General features: G+C 50.2%; 1 protein-coding gene across 2 annotated transcripts in view; it reads left to right on the forward strand.

Annotated features, from left to right (window-relative positions):
* Positions 1 to 17,686: 17,686 nt before the first annotated feature.
* Positions 17,687 to 20,896, forward strand: part of INPP5A (inositol polyphosphate-5-phosphatase A) — a 193,731-nt gene continuing 190,521 nt past the window's right edge. Inside the window, exon 1 of one of the 2 annotated variants that reach the window (XM_082285746.1) lies at positions 17,687 to 18,000. In XM_082285746.1, the coding sequence (XP_082141872.1) occupies positions 17,926 to 18,000 (75 nt within the window). In that variant the 5' untranslated portion in view covers positions 17,687 to 17,925. The remainder of the gene's footprint in view (positions 18,001 to 20,896) is intronic. The other variant, XM_082285747.1, reaches the window with a different exon arrangement.

The following is a 20,896-nucleotide window of genomic DNA, read 5'->3' on the forward strand; positions in this document are numbered from 1 at the left end:
GCCAAGACATCTATGCAAACCCTTTTATTCAAGTTTCCTCTGTTTTCTCTCCAGAAATTTTCCAGGCTTCTTCAGCCTATGCTAAGCTCAAAAATGAGGAAAAAGCTAACCCTAGAATATGTTATTACCCTTGTGAGGAACACAACTGCGGTTGCACTGGGCCAGAGGAACTCCCCAGTCCATGGCAGGGGGAACATAGCCCTGTGCTGATGCTCATGGTGTGAGAGGTGGCTCCTTCTCACAGGAGGAATGCCTGGAAGACCAAACCAGACCCAGCTGGCCTTTGTTACACAGGAGGTGAAGCAGTTTCAGGCCTAAGCCAGTCACTGCCCTGGCTGCAGCCACTGCAATCTGTGTCACTGGAGGAGTTGGGGTTCCTTGGGGCCACACCCTGCCTTGTGCCAGGGCCGTGTGCCTTTCCTTGGTGTCACAGCTTTGCTAATCATCAACTGCCACCTCCCCCCAGGTGAGACACTGGTGACAAAATGGGGCTTGTCCCCTGCACCCTTTGGGGCCTGGGAGCCCTCCCCCTGCTCCTGCCAGGACAAGAAATCTGGTACCACAGAGGGGCAAATCCTGGGGGCTGAAGAGCACTTCTGCCCGAGAGAATGTGATTTAGATTAACTATTTTTAGCTGGATCTAGTGGGAGTTGAAGAAGGAGAGTGTCTTCCAGGAGATGCAGAATACCACGCTATATTGGGCGCCAAAATCGGAGCAGATGCTTCCAATTACACTTAATTCACCTCAATTATAGAAAAAGTAAAAAAAAAAAAATTATAGTTATACTAAGAATATCCTTCCTCTGAAGTTACAAGTATTTGGCACTGCAGACTGCCCACACTGAAGAGCGGGGACACAGTGACATAACCAGCCCTGGAGCAGTTTGGGACCCTCTGCAGACCCCTGCTGCTGCTGCCCCAGGGACACGGGGCTGCTGGCAGGCGGGGCTCACTTCACACTCCGTCTTCGGGACAGTATATCCAGTGTCCGTTTCCTGGCATCAACCAGCTTTGTGATGTATTAGTACATCCTGGAAAAAGTGTTTTGTTAGAGTTCACATAGTAATATGGTCTGGTGCTCACCCTGAATCAGACAGTGCCACAAAAACAACACTGTGTCACCCTGTCCAGGTGACCAGAGGCTGGGACTAATGCCTGGAATCACAGCCCAGCTGGACTCACCACAGCCACAGCAAACAGTAACAGTCTGTAACATGCTTGAGACTGGGAGATGTTCCAGTGTGCCCATGTTTCACACAGTCATATCCTTCCTGGAGAAGAAGAACTATCCCAGCTTCCTGGTGGTACATGCCAGGTAGGCAAAGGAGCTCACATTGGCACACCGTGACTGGTCTTGGATGGTACTTCCTCAGTGCCAAGTCATGAGTCACTTTTTCCTCTGGCTTTTCCCTCTGACAAACTCTTTCCTACAGTCATGCTGCCCTTTTTATCAGCTGGAGACAGACATCAAAGCCTGGGGTTTCCACCCACTGCTCAAGGAGGGCAGGCAGCTCCAGCTCAGGCACCAGGGTGTCCCTGTTCAGCTCTTGGCTCTGCTGCAACCGGGGCCTGCCAGGCACAAAGGGGCCCACATCCCAGCCCTGTGTCCTACCAGAGCCCTGGCCCCCCAGGCTCTTCCAGCTCTCCCATGCTCCCAGCCCCACCTCCAGCACCCCCAGGACCCAGACTGCCCTGGGCCCCCATCCTTGAGCTGCAGGCTGGACAGGTTCTTGACATTTTGTCAAACTTAAGGGGGAGAAAAAGCCGTTCAGTCAGTGCTGATTTCCTAATTCAGTGTAACCTTTTCATATCCAGGCTAAGGACAGCTTGACATTTTGTCTGCAGCCCAGGGAGAGGCTACAAAGCCTCTCAGCTCTGCTCCTGATGCTGCTGCACGTCTCTGTGACACATTGTGCATTGTCAAACATTTGGAAAATATTAAACTAATTTTTAAAGCCTTTGTTCACCCCCTTGAGTCATGAAAAACCTACAGGGCATTCCACTCTACTCGGCCCACTCCCCCCCAGAATCCTCCAATTTACAGCTTCCCTGTGAGGGTGGGCAGGCCCTGGCACAGGGTGCCCAGAGCAGCTGGGGCTGCCCCTGGATCCCTGGCAGTGCCCAATGCCAGGCTGGACATTGGGGCTGGGAGCAGCCTGGGACAGTGGGAGGTGTCCCTGTCATGGCAGGGCTGGCACTGGATGGGCTTTGGGGTCCCTTCCAACCCAAACAGTTCTGGGATTCTCTGATTTTCTCTAAAACATCAACATAACCTTTTCAAGACAGAAAGCAGAAAAAATACGTGTTACCCTTAGAGTAGGCACCAAAAGGAGGTCATATCCACTTATATATCACTGTGCAAGTTCTGCAGAAGGGAAAGGGAAAGCTGTGTTTCAGAGATGGAATACCACCAATCTTGGATCCCTTCTCCTGGCTTCCAGTGTGTCCAGGGCTCTGCTGCCTGAGCTCTCTCCAGCAACTTAACACATGGCCAGTAGCCGCTTTGTCCTTACCTATTGCTCTGCTCAAAGGGAAATATTATTTAACATGGCAGAGAAGCCTTTGAAAATAACATCTTGGATGAATTAACATTTCATGTCTATGCTTGATTTGTTGTCCCTAGATAATGTAACAGGAACAAGCTTTTGCCAGATTCTCTCATGTACCCTTTATGAGATCGTGGGACCTTTTAAAGCCTCCCTTCATCTGAACATTCTGCAGGTAGTGTTTCTCCAAAAAGCAAAGGTATCTTTCACCTTGAATTAAAACATCATGTGGGAGATTAAAGGGCAACTTTCCTTCCACTTTTCTGACATCCCTTTTTGTTCCAGAATCAGCCTGTGTCCTGTTCCCTATTGAATAAGTTGATCTTTTTCCAAACCCTACAATTTGCAGAGAAACTTTGCAGGCTGATTGTCCCTCAAACTGGCTGGAGTTGTTCCTCTTTTAATAACCATTTTTCAAGCTGCCAGCAGCTCTTAAAAGTAGTTTTGGATTAAAAAGGAAGGAAGACATCCCAGGACTTCATGTTTCTAATTATGCTCCCAGAGAGCCTTGAAATGACTTTCATGAATCTATACCCACAGCAGCCAAGTCTCTTGCTGCTCTCCATGTTTCTGTCCTGATACAAATCTATTCCCTTTAATGGGACCATTACTGTTTTTAAAAGGCTTACATAAGGGTAGAATGGAAGCCAGTAGGTGGTCTCCAGCTCACACCTCTTCCTTTATTTCAAACAGCTCCTGAAGGAAGAAAACCAAGTTAGTTAAAATAAGGCCAAAAAGTCTTCTGTACACGTAGGAAGAAAGGCAGCAGATGCCCACCCATTGTTTACCCCTCAGGCCCCAAGATGAGATAAGCTCCCAAAGTGTTGTGAGTGCTGAGCTTCCCGAAGCCAAACACCCCTGGTGGGCCCAAGATTCCCATTCTCTGCAGGTCCTGGGTCCATCCACTGCCTGGAAAGGGAAGTGAAATCACATTGGCCATGCCCGGCTGGAGCCCAGTGCTCCTCAGCAAACCCACAGGAGCCAGCTGGCAGAGTTTGGAGAAAAATTATTCCTAAATAATTGTCTGCATTTACAATTAAGGAAATTGTGTCCGTATAACAACTTCTCTGTTAAAGGCTGGATTTAGAAAAAGGCACTTTGCACTTAACCACATCCAGGTGTTCTCCATTCCTGTACTTCTCCCTGGCACTCATGAGTAACACAGGAACTACAGTCCATGTTGAAGACTGATGCCAGCTCACCAGGTAGTCTACAAATACGATGTCTTACAGAATTTTCACGTGAAGCGAAGCCTTGGATATTATTCTCAGATTCACTTTCCTCTACTAGGCTTCTTGGCAAAAGTAGAAACAGGATCATGAGAATATTTTTTATCTGGTTATCTGTCTCTTGACAGCTACCGAAAAAGAAAAATACAGATGTTTCTTTAAAACTGCAAACAGTTTCAGCCATGAGAGGGGCAATAAACAATACAGGTTCATAAAGGAATTGAAATACAGCTTTGCAAATAAACTCATGGTGAGGTGTCTCTGTGGATGGCTTCTGGAGAGCAGGAAATAAGGAAGTATTCACTGAAAATAACCTGTGTCTTGCCTTGGAGTTACTCCAGTTCTTGTTCCAAGTTTCCTGCTTTCATGTCTTAGAGCAGAAGGAAGGAAAGAGTGGTGCCTGCATCCCTGCCTCTGCCTCTTCCTCTTTGGGCAGTCCCTCCACCTGAGCCCTGGGAGCTGGAGGGAGCTACTCTGCTCAGCTGTGGACATTTTGTGAGCAAGTTATGAGCTCTGCTCCTACTTCAGGAGACGAATAAACTTCTGAAAGCCATTTACAAGGGTTTATGTGTGTCAGTTTTATTGCTGGTGCAGTCTCTGAAGCATTCTGAGGTGGAAGGAGCTGGCAAGGAGTTGCTGCTGCAGTCCCACCTCACCAAAGAGCTGTGGTCAGCATTCACTGCAGGGCTTGCTGAGGCTGGACTTGGGAGCTGGGGCACAGGCTTTGCTTCAGAACTTGTCTGACAACTGATCCCCAGCAACAGCACCTGTTTCTGGGAAAAAGCTCTCCTTAAACCTGCTAGAGTGGGAGACACAGAGGGAGAAAAGGTAACTCTTTAGAGGAGTTGGCACTCAGTATGAGATGCTTTTGCTTCGGCACATTCCCTTGTTCCCTACCAATATAACCATATGGAAAGTCCCAACTGGAAGTGCTGTACCTGACCTGTGTACCTGGCCAGGAGCTGCCACAGGATAGCAATTCTCAGCTCTCATGCTCACTTGCTGAAACATAAGTACATTGCTGTGATGGTTGGGTTTAGCTCAGCTTTGAAGGACCCAAAATCACCCTGCAAAGGGAGATGCTGCTCGCTGGCACTAATGCTACATGCGCTGCCATCCCACCAGCTCCAGAGGCTTCCCACAGCCTCCTCGCATGGCAGGGACACGTGGAACAGAGGCACGGAAGAGTCAGTCCAGGGGTGACAAAGGAGCAGCTCTGGGGCACCAGCTGCAGAGGGAACAGACAGCAGAGACTGCTTGAACACGGGGCGAGAGCCAGGGGAGGCTGCGGTGCAGTGCTGAAAGGAACCTGAGCAGCCACTGCATGAGAAGCAAACATTCCACGTTTGGGTCAGCTCCAGAGCTCTCTCTGGTGAAGGTGAAGCATGGCAGCCATTGAGACCCACTAGTGAGGTTCCTGCCCTCTGACGAGTTTTTCTCTGGCTGGAAAAATCTAGGATATTACATAGAAAATCTAATTGACATAGGACTCGTGGCTGTGCACAAATGATAACCTTGCATTAGGGGTAGGGTGAATAAAACCCTCACCTGGTGTTAATGTTTGCACATAAGGAATCGTAAGGAAAACCTCATGCTGACTAATGACACAGGTATTCAGGACTAGAGCAAACAGCTGTGAATGCTGATCAAAGCAATCCATTGTCTCCACCATAGGCTGAATAAAAGTTCATCTTTGGCTCACTGTGAAGCTGTTGTACTTTAAATAAAGTGGCACAGCTGAACCTGAACAATTCATTGCCATTTGCTCTCAGGATCACTGTAATTCTCTCTTTTTTTTTTTTTTTAGGGGATCCTTGCTGCCCAGCTATGTTTCCCAGCACGAGCAAGGTCTGCAAGCTGAGGTTTTGGGTCTAAAACAGCAGCTGCCATCAACCAGGAGTCGCTCTGGTGGGTCTCCTTCAGGGCACGTTGCTCGCGCAGTGCCCTGGCCGGGTCGGGTCCTCCCGTTCCCTGTTCCATGCGGCTCAGCAGGTGAGTGTGTCCTCGGCGACATCCTCGGCTTCATCCTTGCCTTCATCCTTGGTTGTGCCTTCAGCTCAGTCGTCTCTGGAAGACCTGCTTCCTCGTGGCCCAGCTCCCCACTATTAACAGGATTTAGCTAATTAGCTGTGAGCAACGCTGTTCTCCCTCACCAATGTAAAGGGTTTACTATTTTTATCTGACTCTGGATGGTTTTGGTTCCTAGGGGATTAAGGTCATAGGGCACATATTTATTCAGATGCTGGAATTCTTACATTGTTTTTCCATTACTCAGTTGGGAAGGAGGAGCCTCAGCCTTCAACTCCCTCTTCCTCCCCTCTGGCTGCTCGCCCTCCCTGCCTCCCTCCCTGCTCTGCATGGGAAGCCATTTCCTCTGAAACAAGAACGTTCTCTACTTTCACTAGTGGTACAGAAACCAAACAGCTTATTTTTAAACACAAGTGGTGTCCAAGTGAGCAACAGAGGCATGCAGCCACTCCATACAGTGCCCTATTGTTTATCTGCAGCAGAAGAGTTTATTCTAATGCATTTTTGAAGCTGTTGCTTCCATATGTTGCTTGAAAACAAGGGTTCTGCCTGGCAGGGCAATGTTATTTTCCTTCAGAAAAGCTCTCCCTTGGTACAACCCCAAAACCCCTCCACAACCTGAACTCACAACACTTATGGTATTTTAGTGATCCCAATGCTTTGAAGTACAGCCTGAAAACATTCCTGATACACACACACCTCTGGTTAGCTGAATCCCACAACACCTTAGGCTCTGAAAAGGAAGTTTCCATCAGTAATTTTAACACCAGTGGAATCAGAGCATCATTTCAAGAGTTGCCCCTGTATGGCTATAACCATTTCAGGACTGGCTTCCTGATGGTGCTTAACTGCAGTTCATGAGGGATTGACTGCTTTCTGGTGCAGAAATCACACATGCTATGAGGCATTTTCCTCTGGTGTGCAATATTTAAACATCCATGTGGTATATGAGAGTACCCAAGTGAGCAAGGCTTGGCTTTAGAACTGCACCTACTGCAAAAACACGGAGATTCATGATGAGCCTCAGACCATGCAGGAATTTCTGCAAGAGTCTCAAGCTGGTCCTCATAGTTCTGCTTTCTGCTCTTAAGTTAAAGCTTTACAGGTTTCCATCTATTTTCCAGATGAGCAAAGCTACTGATCAGGACCTTCCCTGCACATCCACTGACCTGCTGCTGTGCAGTGGAGGGCCTTGCAAGGAACACGGAGAGCCTGGTTTGACTCCAAATACTCCCCAAACTACAAATTGCTCCCCAAATACTGTGGTGGAGTGGACAGGCCATGCTCCCACACCCTGGTCAGACATGCCATAGAACTCATCTCCAGGTAAAATTTCTCACAGGCTGATGGCTCTGGGCTCAGGAAAGTTGTGTTGCTGTAGCTCAGGTGAGGTGTGTGTCTTTTGTAACACAACTTTGGCTGAGGATCCGAAACCTCGTCAGGTTATGGTTTAGTCCTGATTTTCTGTTCATGCTGAGCTCATCTTTTATGATAAAATAATTTACAAATTATGGCCTGTTTCCTTCCCACATAGTAAAGGCCAGGTTGGACAGGGCTTGGAGCAACCTGGCCTGCTGGAAGGTGTCTCTGCCCATGGCAGGAGGGTGGAATGAGATGAGCTTCCAACTCAAACCATTCTGTGATTCTGTGATTTTATGAAAGCACACAGGTTGTTGGTCTTTAAAGTTCTGAGTCTGCATCAGTTCTGAGTCTTCTTTCTATCTCCTTCACACTGTAGGAGAAAAAATATGCTATGAGATGAAAATGATTGGGCAAAGAAGGCAGAGAAATATGGTACACATTTAACAATAATATTTCTATATAGAATTCCATAGTGTATTGAATCTATTTAATGAGTTTTCTAGATTAAGTAGAAGTCTGGGGAATTTTTATTATAATGCCATATCCCACAAAAATATCTATGGTCCTGGGAGAACATGTTAATCTATTTCTTTAATGTTAGGTGATTAGGTAATAGCCTTTCTGCAGCAATGTTACACTGTTACTCCTTGTGTAATTTAGTTAAAAAGTTCTATTCCTCTAGGCCTTCTCCATCCCAGCCTCAGGGCAGGGTAAAAAGGGTGAAAGTGCCGGTGGCTGTGCAACCTACAGGGTACAGACCAAATTTATGCTATTCCCTACACTTAACTACATTGGGATATTTCTATTTTTATATATTTTGTATGCAGGCAGTTCATGAAGGGATGAAGAAGACCAGCTTCATGAGGAATAGCCCCTGCTTTGCCAACCCACAGCTATAAGAGGCCGGGACTCCTCGATTCTGCCGGGAGCTGTGGGGAGGCGCATCCGACCCAGCCTCCCTCCAGCTGGCTTCCACACACACGGAGGAGTCACTGCCTGCTCCGTGTCTTCACCTCAGTGTCCCACCACTGTGCTTCACCACACAGTGCCTGAGGTTTACTTACAGATTTGAGGAAAATCAAATTTCTAGAAAAATTTAGGTACAGAAAAAGAACTGGAATCATTATGCTGGGCTAGGAACCCTATGGAGACAGCAGGTTTGAACTAATCACACGGACAGACACCCAAATTACATCAGAGTTCTTGCTTGAAAGAAACCAAATTCTGAGAAACATGAAGTGGCTTAAATTATGAATTAGTTGCTTCCGTGTGTGAATTATTTGCTCATGAGACTGGGAATTCCTTGTCATTACCTTGTGAAAGCCTTGGGAAGGGGCCGGGGCAGTCCCACAGACTCCTCATCAGCTGCTGCTGCCACCAGCAGCACCAAACCATGTCCTGGTGCCCCCATGCAGCACCTGCAGGGGTCCAATCCCCATGTCCCTGCTCGTGGGACTGGCCAGACCCTCCAGGGCAGTGGGACCCTTCCGTGGCACTGTCCCCCAGCAGCTCCCACCCCGATTGCCCCCGTTCTGCACACAGTGGGGTCACGGAGTGGCCAGCCCTGCTGAGAGCTGTGCACCAAGATGCCTGAGAGTCCTCCACAGACATCCAACAACAATTTAGTCATTTAAAATGGCCAAAGGAGGGTTAATTCTTCTTATAATGAAAATCAATGGCCATCTGACAAGAGGGTTTTAAATCTTTTCATGAGGAAATTGCTCAGCAAAAATGCTTAATTCCCTTAGTGTGCCACCATGCATCTCACAGCCCCCCCATGGTTTTGTGGCTTTTTTCTTTGTTTTTAGGGAATTGTTTGTTCTACCAGGTATAAATGGGCAATATAATAAATCCAGCTTTTCAAAAATTAGTATATAAATATTGTAATACCTTCCATGTGAATATATTCATGCTCAACAAGCTCTGCTTTCTCCTGTGACTTTTTTCCACGTGAATCCCATGACACTGTGGTCTTGGTGGTTTTTTCTTACTGTTTTATGTGAAAGTGAGAGATTGATACCACAGAGCAGAACTGGGCATTTCTTAACATCCCCTAAAGTCCCTCTTTGCTTTCTGGTAGAATCAGCTGAAAGTCCTCAACTTTTCTTTGTACACTATTTTCACACTTTACAAGAGCTGGAGGAAATGTTGCAGTTCACACCTTGTCTCACAGGTTGTTACTGGGTTCTGGGAGATTGTTATGCAAGAGAATGACCACTGGTTTGCTGTTTAGAGGTCCTGCTTTCTTTAATCTGTTCCATACATTTATAAAATTTTCCATTTCACACCTTTCTGTACATACAACTTTTTGCAACAGAGACTAAACTTTAGCCAAGAGCAAACAGAGACAGCTCATCCCCAGCCAGCAGAGGCCCAAATCCAACTGCAGTAAGTTTTGAATGCTCTCAGCAGAAAATCAGGGTCAGAGCTGCCCTGTTGCTCTGCCAGGGAATGGCCAGGTAGGAGCAAGGTAAAGGTGTTTGGCTTTGAAAGCCGCGGGTCCTTACTCTTTTACGACGATGACAATGGATTTTAGGTACTTTTTCACTTTTGTATCAACAAAAGATCCAGGAGACAGAACCCCAGTTTCACACCCTGCCTTAGAGAGCAGGACAGGGAAAAGCCAAAGGTTTTCCTGTTCGTGCCAAGACTGTGTGTCTGGCGGCTGAGATGCCACCCTTGCAGCACGGAGCCCTGCCCACCCCAGGACAGATGGACAAAGGCTGCTCAGCCTGGGGGCACATTGCTCTGCCCCAACATCAATGACCTCATGAGCTTTCTCGAGGCTGAGAGGGTTCAGGCTGGGAACACTTGAAGCAAACCCAGGGGAGTCAGAAGAGCGTTGCAGGCTCGTTCACTAAAGCTCTCCGTGCTGGCACACAGCCCCCGTGCCATGACACTGCCATCCCCATGGCTCCTGGTGACACTCCCCACACACTGCTGTCCCTGCTGTCCCTGCTGTCCCTGCTGTCCCAGTAGGAAAGCTGAGCTTGAAGCATTCAGGGGAACTGAAACCCACCATGGCAGCACCCCATTTATTGTTGTATTGGAATAAATTGCTACTCAATCCACATTTCTATTGAACAAATAAATGGTGTTGCAGCCTTCCAACACCCCAGGCCCAACCTTCCCCAACTGCTGTTGCTTGGAATGTGGCTTCCTGCTCCCCAGGGTGAGCAGTGCTGGGAATGGCACGTGTGGATTTCCCAGGCACTGTCCACCTTCCTGGCACCGCTCACAAAGGGTAGCGGCCTCGTGATGAGCAGTCACTGTGCCCTCCTCCAGGAGCAGCTGCACCTCATTTATATATGAAACACCCCAAACACAAAGTCTACACAGTGCTTTAGGATTTCTCAAGGAGTGTTTGCAAGGTGTGACTCTTTATGAGCTGTAAAAAGTAAATATTTGGATAGCATTTAGCAGGCCGGACGGATCTATCTGGGGATAAATCCTCATAAGGGAAAGAACTGTGAGAAGAGAATAAATATGAGAAACACAAAGAGCTGGAAGAATCTTTTATTCAGCAAAATGTTTCAAAATAGGAGCAGCAAACAGTTTGGGGGTAGGGCTCTTGTTTGGCTTCTACAATAGTACTTCGTTTGGCTGAAGTTTAAAAGGTCAAAACTCTCTGTTAATCTTTATTTGGCGAGTGACAAACACTGAAAGAACCATCTTAAACACGTGTAGGTTTTGTTTTGCCTTGCCTGTTAAAGGAATTCTGGTAAGTTTCTTTTGGAAACGTGTGTGACAACACCAAACACTGAAAGAACCACCTTAAACATATGGAGGTTTCATTTTCCCTTGGCTGTTAGAGGCATTCGGGTAAGTTTCACTTGGAAATGTGTGTGACAATACTGCAAAGGCAGACAGAGATTAAAGACCCACAGAAACTGATGACAGCCCTGAGGCTGCCGTGAGAACACCTGTGGGATGCCTGATAGGAAACACAGCAGTATAATGGCAGAGCTAAGCTCTACTGAATGACACGGTTAGTCACAGTCTCAGAGGCCTTATGTGAGGCTCCAGAAAATGCAAGAACAGACATATCACTGCCCCTGACCCACAGTTTGGCTCCAGATCCCACTGTGGGCAAACCACTGTGCCAGTAACCTCCCAGTGCTCATACAGTGACTGCTTGGCTGGAAATACGTTTTAAAGGATGAAAAAACACTTACCTCATCCCCCTCACTCACATTAGCTGCTTGTGAAGTCTCCAGAGCATCCACGTGCCTTGGATTGCCTGTGTCCAGTGACAGCAGCCACGGTGCGCCAGAGCTGGGCAGTAAGAAATGCCTCAGGATGCAGCTCCATTGGTAAGTGAGCAATTGTGTGGCACAAGTAAAATCATCCCCACCCCTGACCGGCAATGGGCTTTTGGCAATTTCTCTGCAACTGCCTGGACTTGAGAGTGACTAACATGTCTCATGGTTACTGTGTAAACACCACACACACCCAGGTACGAGGGGACAAGGCAGCGTGTGGCTCTGGCTGCGTTATCCTGAAACACTCAGAAGGGAAGAATGGGGAAGGTGATATTAACTGTCCCTGTTGTGCATCAATTTTTTACTGAAAGGGTGGCAGGGGCTGCCCAGGGAGGTTTGGAGTGCCCATCCCTGGAGGTGTCCAGTGAAGGTCTGGACATGGCACTCAGTGCTCTGGGCTGGGGACAAGGTGGAGATTGGGCACAGGCTGGACTCAATGGTCTTGGAGTTCTTTTTCAGCCTCGGTGATTCTGTTATTCTATGAAATACAGCTGACATAGCTGATGATGATTATCAGCGTGTACTTTTCTTATTGCTCAAGAGAGTTTGGACACAGGCCCTTTATCAAGCTCTGTGTTGCTAAAGGAAGCCACCCTATTGAGCTGATGCCAGCAACACCTGGCTGAGAGCCCCTGGGTTATTGCTGGGTATCTGGGTCTGTCTCTCACATTAATATGCAGATGCTCACAGGCTGTCCAGGCGCCACCTTCCCGGGATTATGTTCCGGTTCTCACAGAGTGCTCCATGATACTTTATACAGGAAGCTGGACTCCTGAGATACTGCAGAAGTGCTGCAGAAGCAGTGCAGCTGCCTGCTGTTACAGGAGGGGATTTGTGAGTCCTCAGTTTTATTCCCACATGTACCAGTCCTATTCTTTAGGATCCCTTTACCTGTGGACTTTGTCACTGCATGGTGGCAAACACTGACACAGCTGCCCAGGGCAGTGAAGGCGCAAACTTCACCATTTGCCCTTTCCCTGCTTGCAGTGGAACAGTGCTGCTCCCCCAGCCTCACCTCACTGCAGGAGCTGCTTGAGGCATCCACTGCCAAAGAACAGCAGCAGCAGCAGCAGCAGCATCTCACTTCTGTAGCCTCGAGCAGCTGGAAGAAATAGAGCCTCACTGAAGACACCAGCCTGTGAGGTCCTTTCTGCCCTGATTTACTCCTGTATGCTCAGCATAACATAAATCACATCCTACCCACTGCAAAAGCCACAGAATCACAGAATGGTCAGAAGGGACCACCCCCCTGCCATGGGCAGGGGCACCTTCACCAGGTTGTTCAGTGTTCCACCCAATCTGGCCTTGAACATTTCCAGGTATGGGGCAGCCACAACCTCTTTGGACAACCTGTTCCAGTGCCTCACCACCCTCAAAGTGTACACTGTCCCTCCTGTCCACCCTGGCTGTAAGCACAGGACAGCAACATCCAAACAGTTTCAGGCACACTGGGAAACATTGTGGTGCAGCTGGAAATTGTTTTTGAATAACAAATTCAGTAGCTATATTTTATTTATTTGTTTTAAAGCAGTGTTTTCAGTGCATAGCATGGACTGCCAATGGATTCAGTGCTTGTTGGGGTAAGGGACACCCACTCCAGGAAATACAAAGAAATACATCTGTGTCATAGACCTGATCAAATGGCAGCACCTTAAAAGAGAATTTTAAATAAAAGAAATGGCATTTGTAACAATTATAGAAAACAGTCCATGTCTGTCCAAAGTTACATTTGTCCTTGTTGCCTCCCTCCTGGCTTGGAGTGTGAGCAGATGCTGCTGGTCTCTGCCATCCTCCAGAGACAAAACAAGCAGCACCTGTGTGCTAGGCTGTGAACAGCTCCAGTGTGTATCACCTGTAATTTCAGTGTTAAACTGATCAGTTGCAGCTGCTCAGAATCACAGCAAAAGGCTTTAAATACAAGTGGCACTGCAGGTGTGGGACATTGAGATGGGAGCTTCACCCTGAGGGAAAAAACTCAACAGCTCATAGGGCCAATCCTTAGCGATACTTAAAGATATTTAGGCTCCATATCTAAGCAAAACCTGCAGACCCTGGGCTCTGCTCTGCTGACTCCAGTGCCTCAGGGAGCCCCCTGCCCCCTAGGGCCCTCACAGTATTACTGTGTTCACATCCAAACATCCAAGGTCTAAAAAATTGGTAGGAAAACCTCAGCTTAAGTTACTGCACAGCTCTTCCCTCTTGAGATGTTTGTGGCTTGAAATGGGCTCTCCACAAAACTGCCCATGTTATGGACCCAGGTAAGCACTTGCACCCACAAATAAATTTAACATTTATGACCGACTTAAGGATTTTGAGTCTTGGAGGCTTTGCTCCTGAGAGCCCAAGTCTGCAAGCCCAAAATTCAGCGGTACAAGTGAAGATAGTGAGAAGCCAGTGCTCTCAGTTGGAAAGCTCCTTTACTGACCTGTAAAGGAGGTACAGGGATGGTCAGTGCTCACCTGGATGGATTTCAAACACTGCAGGTCCTATGCTTCCCAGAGAGCTGTCCTGGACAGTTATCGCAGGAGCTACAGACCATGAAGTTTCCTTTTTATGCAGAAAATATCTCATAATGGACAGCAATAAGTTTCTGCTGAGAAATATAGCTGAAGCTGTGTCCAGTTCAGAAATGGTTCAGAAGAATTTCAAATGACTTGAACCTAAATGAAGGACCTGTAGCAGCTGTGAGAGCTGCAGGACTCAGCCTGACACTTGTACCTGACATTGGCGACCTGTGGTCCGAGGCACAGAATAGACACTGAGCACCTTATTGGAGGTTTTCTACTCTGGTTTCTGTGGCACCAGCAACAAAGTCAGTGGAGGGAGCAGATACTAGAGCAGCCCTTCCTACCTCCCAAAGTGTAAAACAAAAAAATGACAGTGAAAGCACTGTGACGATTTCCTTCATCTGTGTTTTGCAGCCTGGAAAGTACAAAATGGCCCATTTAACCAGTTGCTGGGAGGTCTCACAAATCTCACTAAGATCCCTCTCAGGGGGAGAGCAGAATCCATCCTTCAGGGTCAGAAAAGAGCTTTCAGACAGTAAAACACAACATTGCGTTTGAAAAGTTAATCTGATGTAATTTGGGGGTTTTGCTGTTATTCCTGCCCACGTAAAAAGCTCCTCATAAAGATCTTTCTAATAAAAGCATAAGCCAATTAGTAGAGTCATAAAGGCAATGATGAAAGTAAGTCACACACGATTATAGAGGGATTACATAACCGGCATGTGAGCACTCCCTCCGTCATCCCTTCGCAAGGGACAGGGAGCTGCAGCTCCAAGCACTGGCCTGGTGCTGCCACGCTCCTGTTTTATTTCAGTAGGAAAAGCAGTGAAAATACTGCAACTTGGGTCAAAAACACAATATCCCAAGCCTACAAGACAACCTTCTGTGGCACCTTTACAAGCGGTGACATTGTTTCCCAAGCTGTGCAATAAAAATCCATGGAGACGGTGATGTTGGGCACTTATCTGACCCTCAGGGTGATTTGAAAAATTCAGCCTCAAGACCATTTTTACCTCATTGTTGCAAAGCTACTTTGTAAAAACTAACCTGATTCTTGAGCTCTCTTGCTCAATCTTAGCATTCAAGGCAGGCACCAAGACTGGAAATACTCAGACTACACTGTCTGGGTTTTAAGTACTGGAAAACGAGGAGCTGTGACAGGAAACATGAAGCAACCTTAGCCAGTAGTGGTGTTTTCCCCACAGTAATGCACTGATCAGCTCCCACTGCCCTCCAGCTCTGTGTGGGGAGGAAGAGAAATATCTGACCTGCCTCTGACCCTTGAGCCCGTGGGACTCAGTTCAGGGTCATGCTGGGAATGCTGGAGCTGGTGCAGACACAGCTGGAGGCAGCCACAGCTCCTGCTCACTGGACAGATGGGAAGTGTCACTTTCATGCTTATTCCTATTTCCCCACCATTGCAGTGTACCATCCCCTCTTGAGAGTTATCCTTTGCAGTATGTGGAGGAAAGCACCAGCTCTACAGCACCCACTGAGGTTTAACATTCATGTGAGGACATGTAAGTCAGCCCTCACCTTTTATGAGCACTTCTACTTACTGCTCGCTTCCATTGCCACGGGCAAACTTCATATTCAAACGGATTTGTCCAATTATTTTTTTCCCACATAGCACAGGTACAGATCTTGCTCATCCAAATTTAGCAGGTACCAAAGTATCAGCACTGCCCAATGCAAACCAGCTCATGTCCCCTCTACCCCTCCCCTCCATCTTCCATCACGTTTGTACTGGATCCTGTAGCAACCCAGAATCCAGCTTCAATCCTTCCTGCCATGGGTCACCGCCAGAGCTGCCCAGGCCACATGTCTGGGCTGGTCCTGTCCCCTTTGCTTCTCTGTGGGGGTGTGGGTGTGTGGGATGTTCTGTCTGGCCTGTGCTGCCCCACACACAGCCACTGCTCTCGGGTACCACTGCACCTCACTCAGTGCTCAGCGTCCCTTGCTTTTGGAAACAGCTTCCATGATAATCCCTTGCTGGATAAAGCCCTTGGGAACTCATTTGAAAACACTTTATATATGTTGTGATACTTTATGTTCCTGTTTTCTAAGCTTTTATCCACTCCTGTCTCTGCAGGAGGTGTGGGATTCACAGCCATCAGCCCAGGCATTGGTCGGACCTGCTCTACTTGTGTGCAGCTGCGATACTCTCACTCTGTAGAACTTCCTCTACTAAAGCAATTGGCAGAGTCCCTCCACATCGCAGCAGCGATTCTTCGCTGGGTTCTTTACATTCTATTTTCCTGTTCTTGAGCATGCCAAACTTTTCACCTGGATGCCATATGGCTTGGGATCCCTTTCCAGCTGGGTGTAACCTGACACGGCTACCTCCAGCATACCCTGGTTTTGATGTAATCGCTGCTGGCCGAAAGCTGTAAGACTGTGCCAAAAACACAGCAGCAGCAAAAGTTCCTTCCCCATTTTATTTTCTTTTTCCTTGTGTGTGAATATAACAAGGTACACCAGGACGGTGTTTTGGATCAGCTCATTTTTGACAGCTCTGATGGCTGCATCCACATAAGATCACCTTAGCTACAGTGCAACTTTATGCAACAGTTGTCTCAGGAGCTGCACAAAACATTAGACAAGACTTTCCAGAGAAGTCCAGCACTGTTCCGTGTCTCTGCATTGCATCTATCTGTGTGCCACAGGTCACTGGACGTCAGCAAGTATCCCATGGATGAGGCAGATTTCCAGAATTTCAATACATTTTTTATTTAATTGTACATTTAATTTGTACCTTCTGACAAGGAAGGCCGGCGCTCAGAATCTGGCAGAGCTTTTGCCATTCCGGTCGCATCCCTGCCTGAGAAAGCTCGCCTCAGAGGAGACTTGAGAGGACTGGCCCATCAGCTCAGCGTTCCCCCGCTCTGACCCTCGGCCAGCTCGGGCACGGGGTTTCCGCGCGTCGTGTCCCTTGCTCCGATCAGTGAGACACGGACCGTCACAGGGGATGTTTCACGCAAAGCAGCAGTGACTTATCTGTCATTTCTCACGTTTCTTTAGCAAAGTTACCGAGCAGGTTCCTTCCGCAGCGGGGGTTGCCGTGAGCTGCGGAAGACTCTGGGGCACCCCCAGGCTCTGCACGGACCCCTAGAGCCCAGCCCTCCGCGGGGCTGTTCGCTCCCGGGCCGAGAGCCGGGATGCTTGTCCAGCATCGCCAACCACCTCGTCGTCCCCTTGCGACAGAGCCCTATCGCGATGCTGCGCCGGGCCCTTCCCCGTGCCGGCACCGCTTCCCGCGAGCCTCGCTCGGGCGGTGGCACCGCCGGGGCTACGGCCGCCATCCCCACGGGGGGCCCCCGGGGACACCTCCCGGTTGCCCTGGGGAGCCGGCCCCCCGCGGGAGGCAGCGCCCGCCCGCCGTGCCTCGTCCCGCGCCCCGGGGCCGGTAGGGCAGCGCCGCCGCTCGCAGGTGGGGGCCCAAGGGCCCCGCGCGGTCTTCGGGGAGCGGCCGCCGCGCCAAGCAGCGCCCACCCGCGTCCTCCGCGCCGCGGGGACCGCCGGGCCGCGGGACAGCGCTGCCGGCTGCGTGTGCGCGCCCCGCCGCGGCTGGCGTTGCCCTTTTAAGAGCGGCGCGAGGCGGCCGTGACGTCGCGCGCGCAGAGCGCTATCCCGGCGGGCGCGCCCGCCCGCCCGCACAGCCGGGAGCGGCGGCGGCACCGCGGAGCGCCCGGACCCGCCCCGGCACCGGCCCCGCCGAGCCCCGCACCGCCCCGCCGGCACCGCCGCCCTGCCATGCGCCGCGGCCCGGCGCCAGCCTCCGCCGGCGGGAGCCGTCCCGGCAGCAGCAGCGCGGCGGCGGGCGAGCGCTGAGCCGCGGCCCCGCAGGGCGCGGATGTTCGCGGGCTGCCTGCACCGGGAGCTCTCGCTGCGCTGACGGGGCGGGCCCGGCGCCCCGCTCGCCGCAGCGCCCCGCGCCCGCCCCCGGGCTCCCCGCAGCGCCGCCGCTCCCGGCCGCGCTTCCGCCCGCGCCATGGCGGGGAAGGCGGCCGCGGCCGGCGCCGGGGTGCTCCTGGTCACCGCCAACGTCGGGTCCCTCTTTGACGACGTAAGTACCGCGGGCACCGGGGGGAGCTGGGGCTTCGCGGGCCGCCGGTCCCGGCGCCGCCCGCCCCCCGCGCCGCCGCCCCGAGCGCGGGTGCCGGTGGCGCAGGGGGGCCCGGCGGCCGTCCCGGCCGTGTCCCGGCGCTTCCCAGGGTGGGACGGCTGTGCTGGAGCCAGGGCTGGGGCGCGGGGCGGCGGCGCAGCCGTGGGAGCGCCAGGAGCGGGGGGACGGGGAACGCCGGTGCCGTGTCCCTGTCCCCAAGGTGGTCGCCGTGTGACACCGTCCGCAGTGTCCGGGGGCTCCTGGGGGAGCGGCGGAGCCCCCCGAAGCGCCCTGCCCGCCTCCGGGCGCTCCTGCCCGGCTGCCGGGCACGGTGTGACACGAAAATGCAGCGTAATTTCTATTCGGCGTAGTGTGTTCGGGCAAACCTCGGGAACGTTTCTCATCGCTGCAAATAAGGCGAGAGCCGCAGCTGGCACAAGCGAGCAGAGGGAGGAACGCTCGGTTCGGTGCGTGAATGAAGGCAGATGTCGATGACTATCGCTGGGCTCCCGCACCCCGGAGACTGACCCCGGAGAGCCGCTGAAACCAGCAGCAAAGCCCCCCTGGGCCCGAGCAATGCCGACACGTCCCACAGCCCGAGGGGAGCATGTCCAGGGGTTTGCTAGTTACAAAGTAATGCACATCTGGCATGGAATTTGGTCCAGGCTTGTGCTGTGTGTTCTTGCTGTGTCTTACAACGGGCTTTGCTCTAAGCCCAATGCACAGAGCCCCGAAATGCAGTAACCGAAGGGGTTTTTTTTTGGTCTTCAAAGTCTGCTTTGCTTTTTCATCACTTTAAAGGCTGTTCTGAAGTTCACACTTTGATCGTAACAGCTGTAGTCAAAGGATGCAGTTCATCTTTTCTTCAAGTTAAGTAAACTTCTACAGTTATCACCATAGTTAGTTTTACACTTAAACATGCCACTTTGTATTAAATGAACACTGTGAAAATGCTCATTCCTTAGTAATTGTCATGGTTGTGGCCTTGGGCACACACAGCATCTCTGTGTGAGTGATGCCAGTGTGTTCAGTGGGCTTCCTGCCTTTTTCGTACTCCATGGCTGGAGCCAAGGGGTGACGACACCTCTGTGTCACTGAGCTTGCCATCCATATGAACCCTGCAACTCCAAGTGCTCTTGTGCTTTGATAAGAGCAGGCTCTTCAGAGCACTGTCAGTGCAGGAATCCCTGGCTGTCAGACCCAGCCATTTCCTGGTTGTTCCTGGTTGGTATTTGCGGCTTCGGGCGTTCCTGTAGCGTGCTCCCTGTGCAGCGTTTGCTGTACCGGAGGAAATGCTCTTCAGTTCTAGCCAGCAACTGCCTTGCCATGAAAAATTTAGTTTTCTACAGCAACCAAACCGAGCTCGTTTGGATCAGTTTCACTGCAGGGTGGGAAACTGACAGACTGCTCTGAACATCTGTGGTTGTGGTCCTGGTGCGTGGCTGTTGGAGTTGGGACTGGTGGCTGCCTGGCCAAGCTTCTGGAGTTACATTAGTGCAGTTTGGGTGCAGGAAAGGTGACATTAACTGGGTTTGGGGATTTGGCTCTTGAGTTGTGTGTGGGAGCTGTCAGTGGCTGCTTCTGCTTGCTGGGCCCTTCCCATGCAGTCGAGGAATATGTTTCTTTGCTGTGACCTGGAATGATTTCAGTCCTGAACAAGGACTTGCTTTGATGGACTGTGCCAGAGCTGGGCTGGAAAACCACTTCCCATTCCTTTAACTCATGTTTTCTATTTCTGATTTCAGTGGGAAATATATATTTTAATTAAACACTGCACTCTTAGTCAGATGTTGCCTGACCTCGAGGTAGTGTTATGGTGTGTGCTGTCACAAGGCAGTGCAGGAACGCTGAGCAGATGGGATGGCCAGGGCAGGTATCCCGCACTCACACAGTCCTGCTGGCTCTTGTGCTGGGATCCCATCTGCTGTGGGCCAGAGCCCTCTGGGAAACATTCAGGAGCTCCAGGGCAGGTGCCCATGTAGGCGGCTGCTGTTGGCAGGCTGGGTCTGGGCAGGGGCTCTGGGGATGGAGGGCCCTGCAGGGTGGGACTCCTGCCCCCCTTCCACCAGCAGACCCCTGTGATGGCTCTGCACTGCCCCGTCTCTGTGCGTTCCCAGCAGCCTGAGTGGTGCTGTGTGGCAGCAGTGTGATTTGCACTTCATGTGTATTTTGTGTGAGCACTGTTTGCTTGTGTGTGCAAATGCTCTTGGGACCAGCATTTTATAGCTTAAAATGCCTTTGGTAGGCAGGTTTGCCTGGGTGGGACAGTCTTTCCTAGATCACTGGTGTTGCTGACCTGCTGTACTTTTGCAAAGAAGGGAAGATTGCTTTTTTTTGCTCTCCGATTGCCAGAAGCAGGTTATGATAACACACGGGTTTGTTCCTGCCAGCTATCCCCATCCACTAATTACCTGTTGCAGTGGTGACCTGGGAGCTCATGAATAAACATGGCAAAGTGAAGAGGGACTGAGCTGGGTTCATTTCATTCCTCTAGTAGTTTTGCTGCTTCATTAAAAACATTAATGGAGTATTAGATCTTCAAATATTCTTCCAAGTTACATGAACATGTGCATCTCGTGAATATGAATGTGTATGATTTTTGTTACCTTTGTGTTTACTTAAGCATTTAATGCTTTTCTTGTTATAGAATCTCTTCCTGGTTTTATTACAGTATACACAGTAACAAAGGATGGAGTTCAGGCTACCCATGAGTCACTCTTTCTCTTTTTGCCCTCTTCTGATGCTGCTGCCCATGGCAGGGGAATTCAACTAGATGATCTTTAAAAGTCCCTTCCAACCCAAACCTGTGATCCCATCCTCTCCCTCTTTCTCTCCCTTCCCGATTCCTTGCTTCCTT

This window comes from Coloeus monedula (assembly GCF_965178545.1).
Source record: "Coloeus monedula genome assembly, chromosome: 8".
Lineage (NCBI taxonomy): Eukaryota > Metazoa > Chordata > Aves > Passeriformes > Corvidae > Coloeus > Coloeus monedula.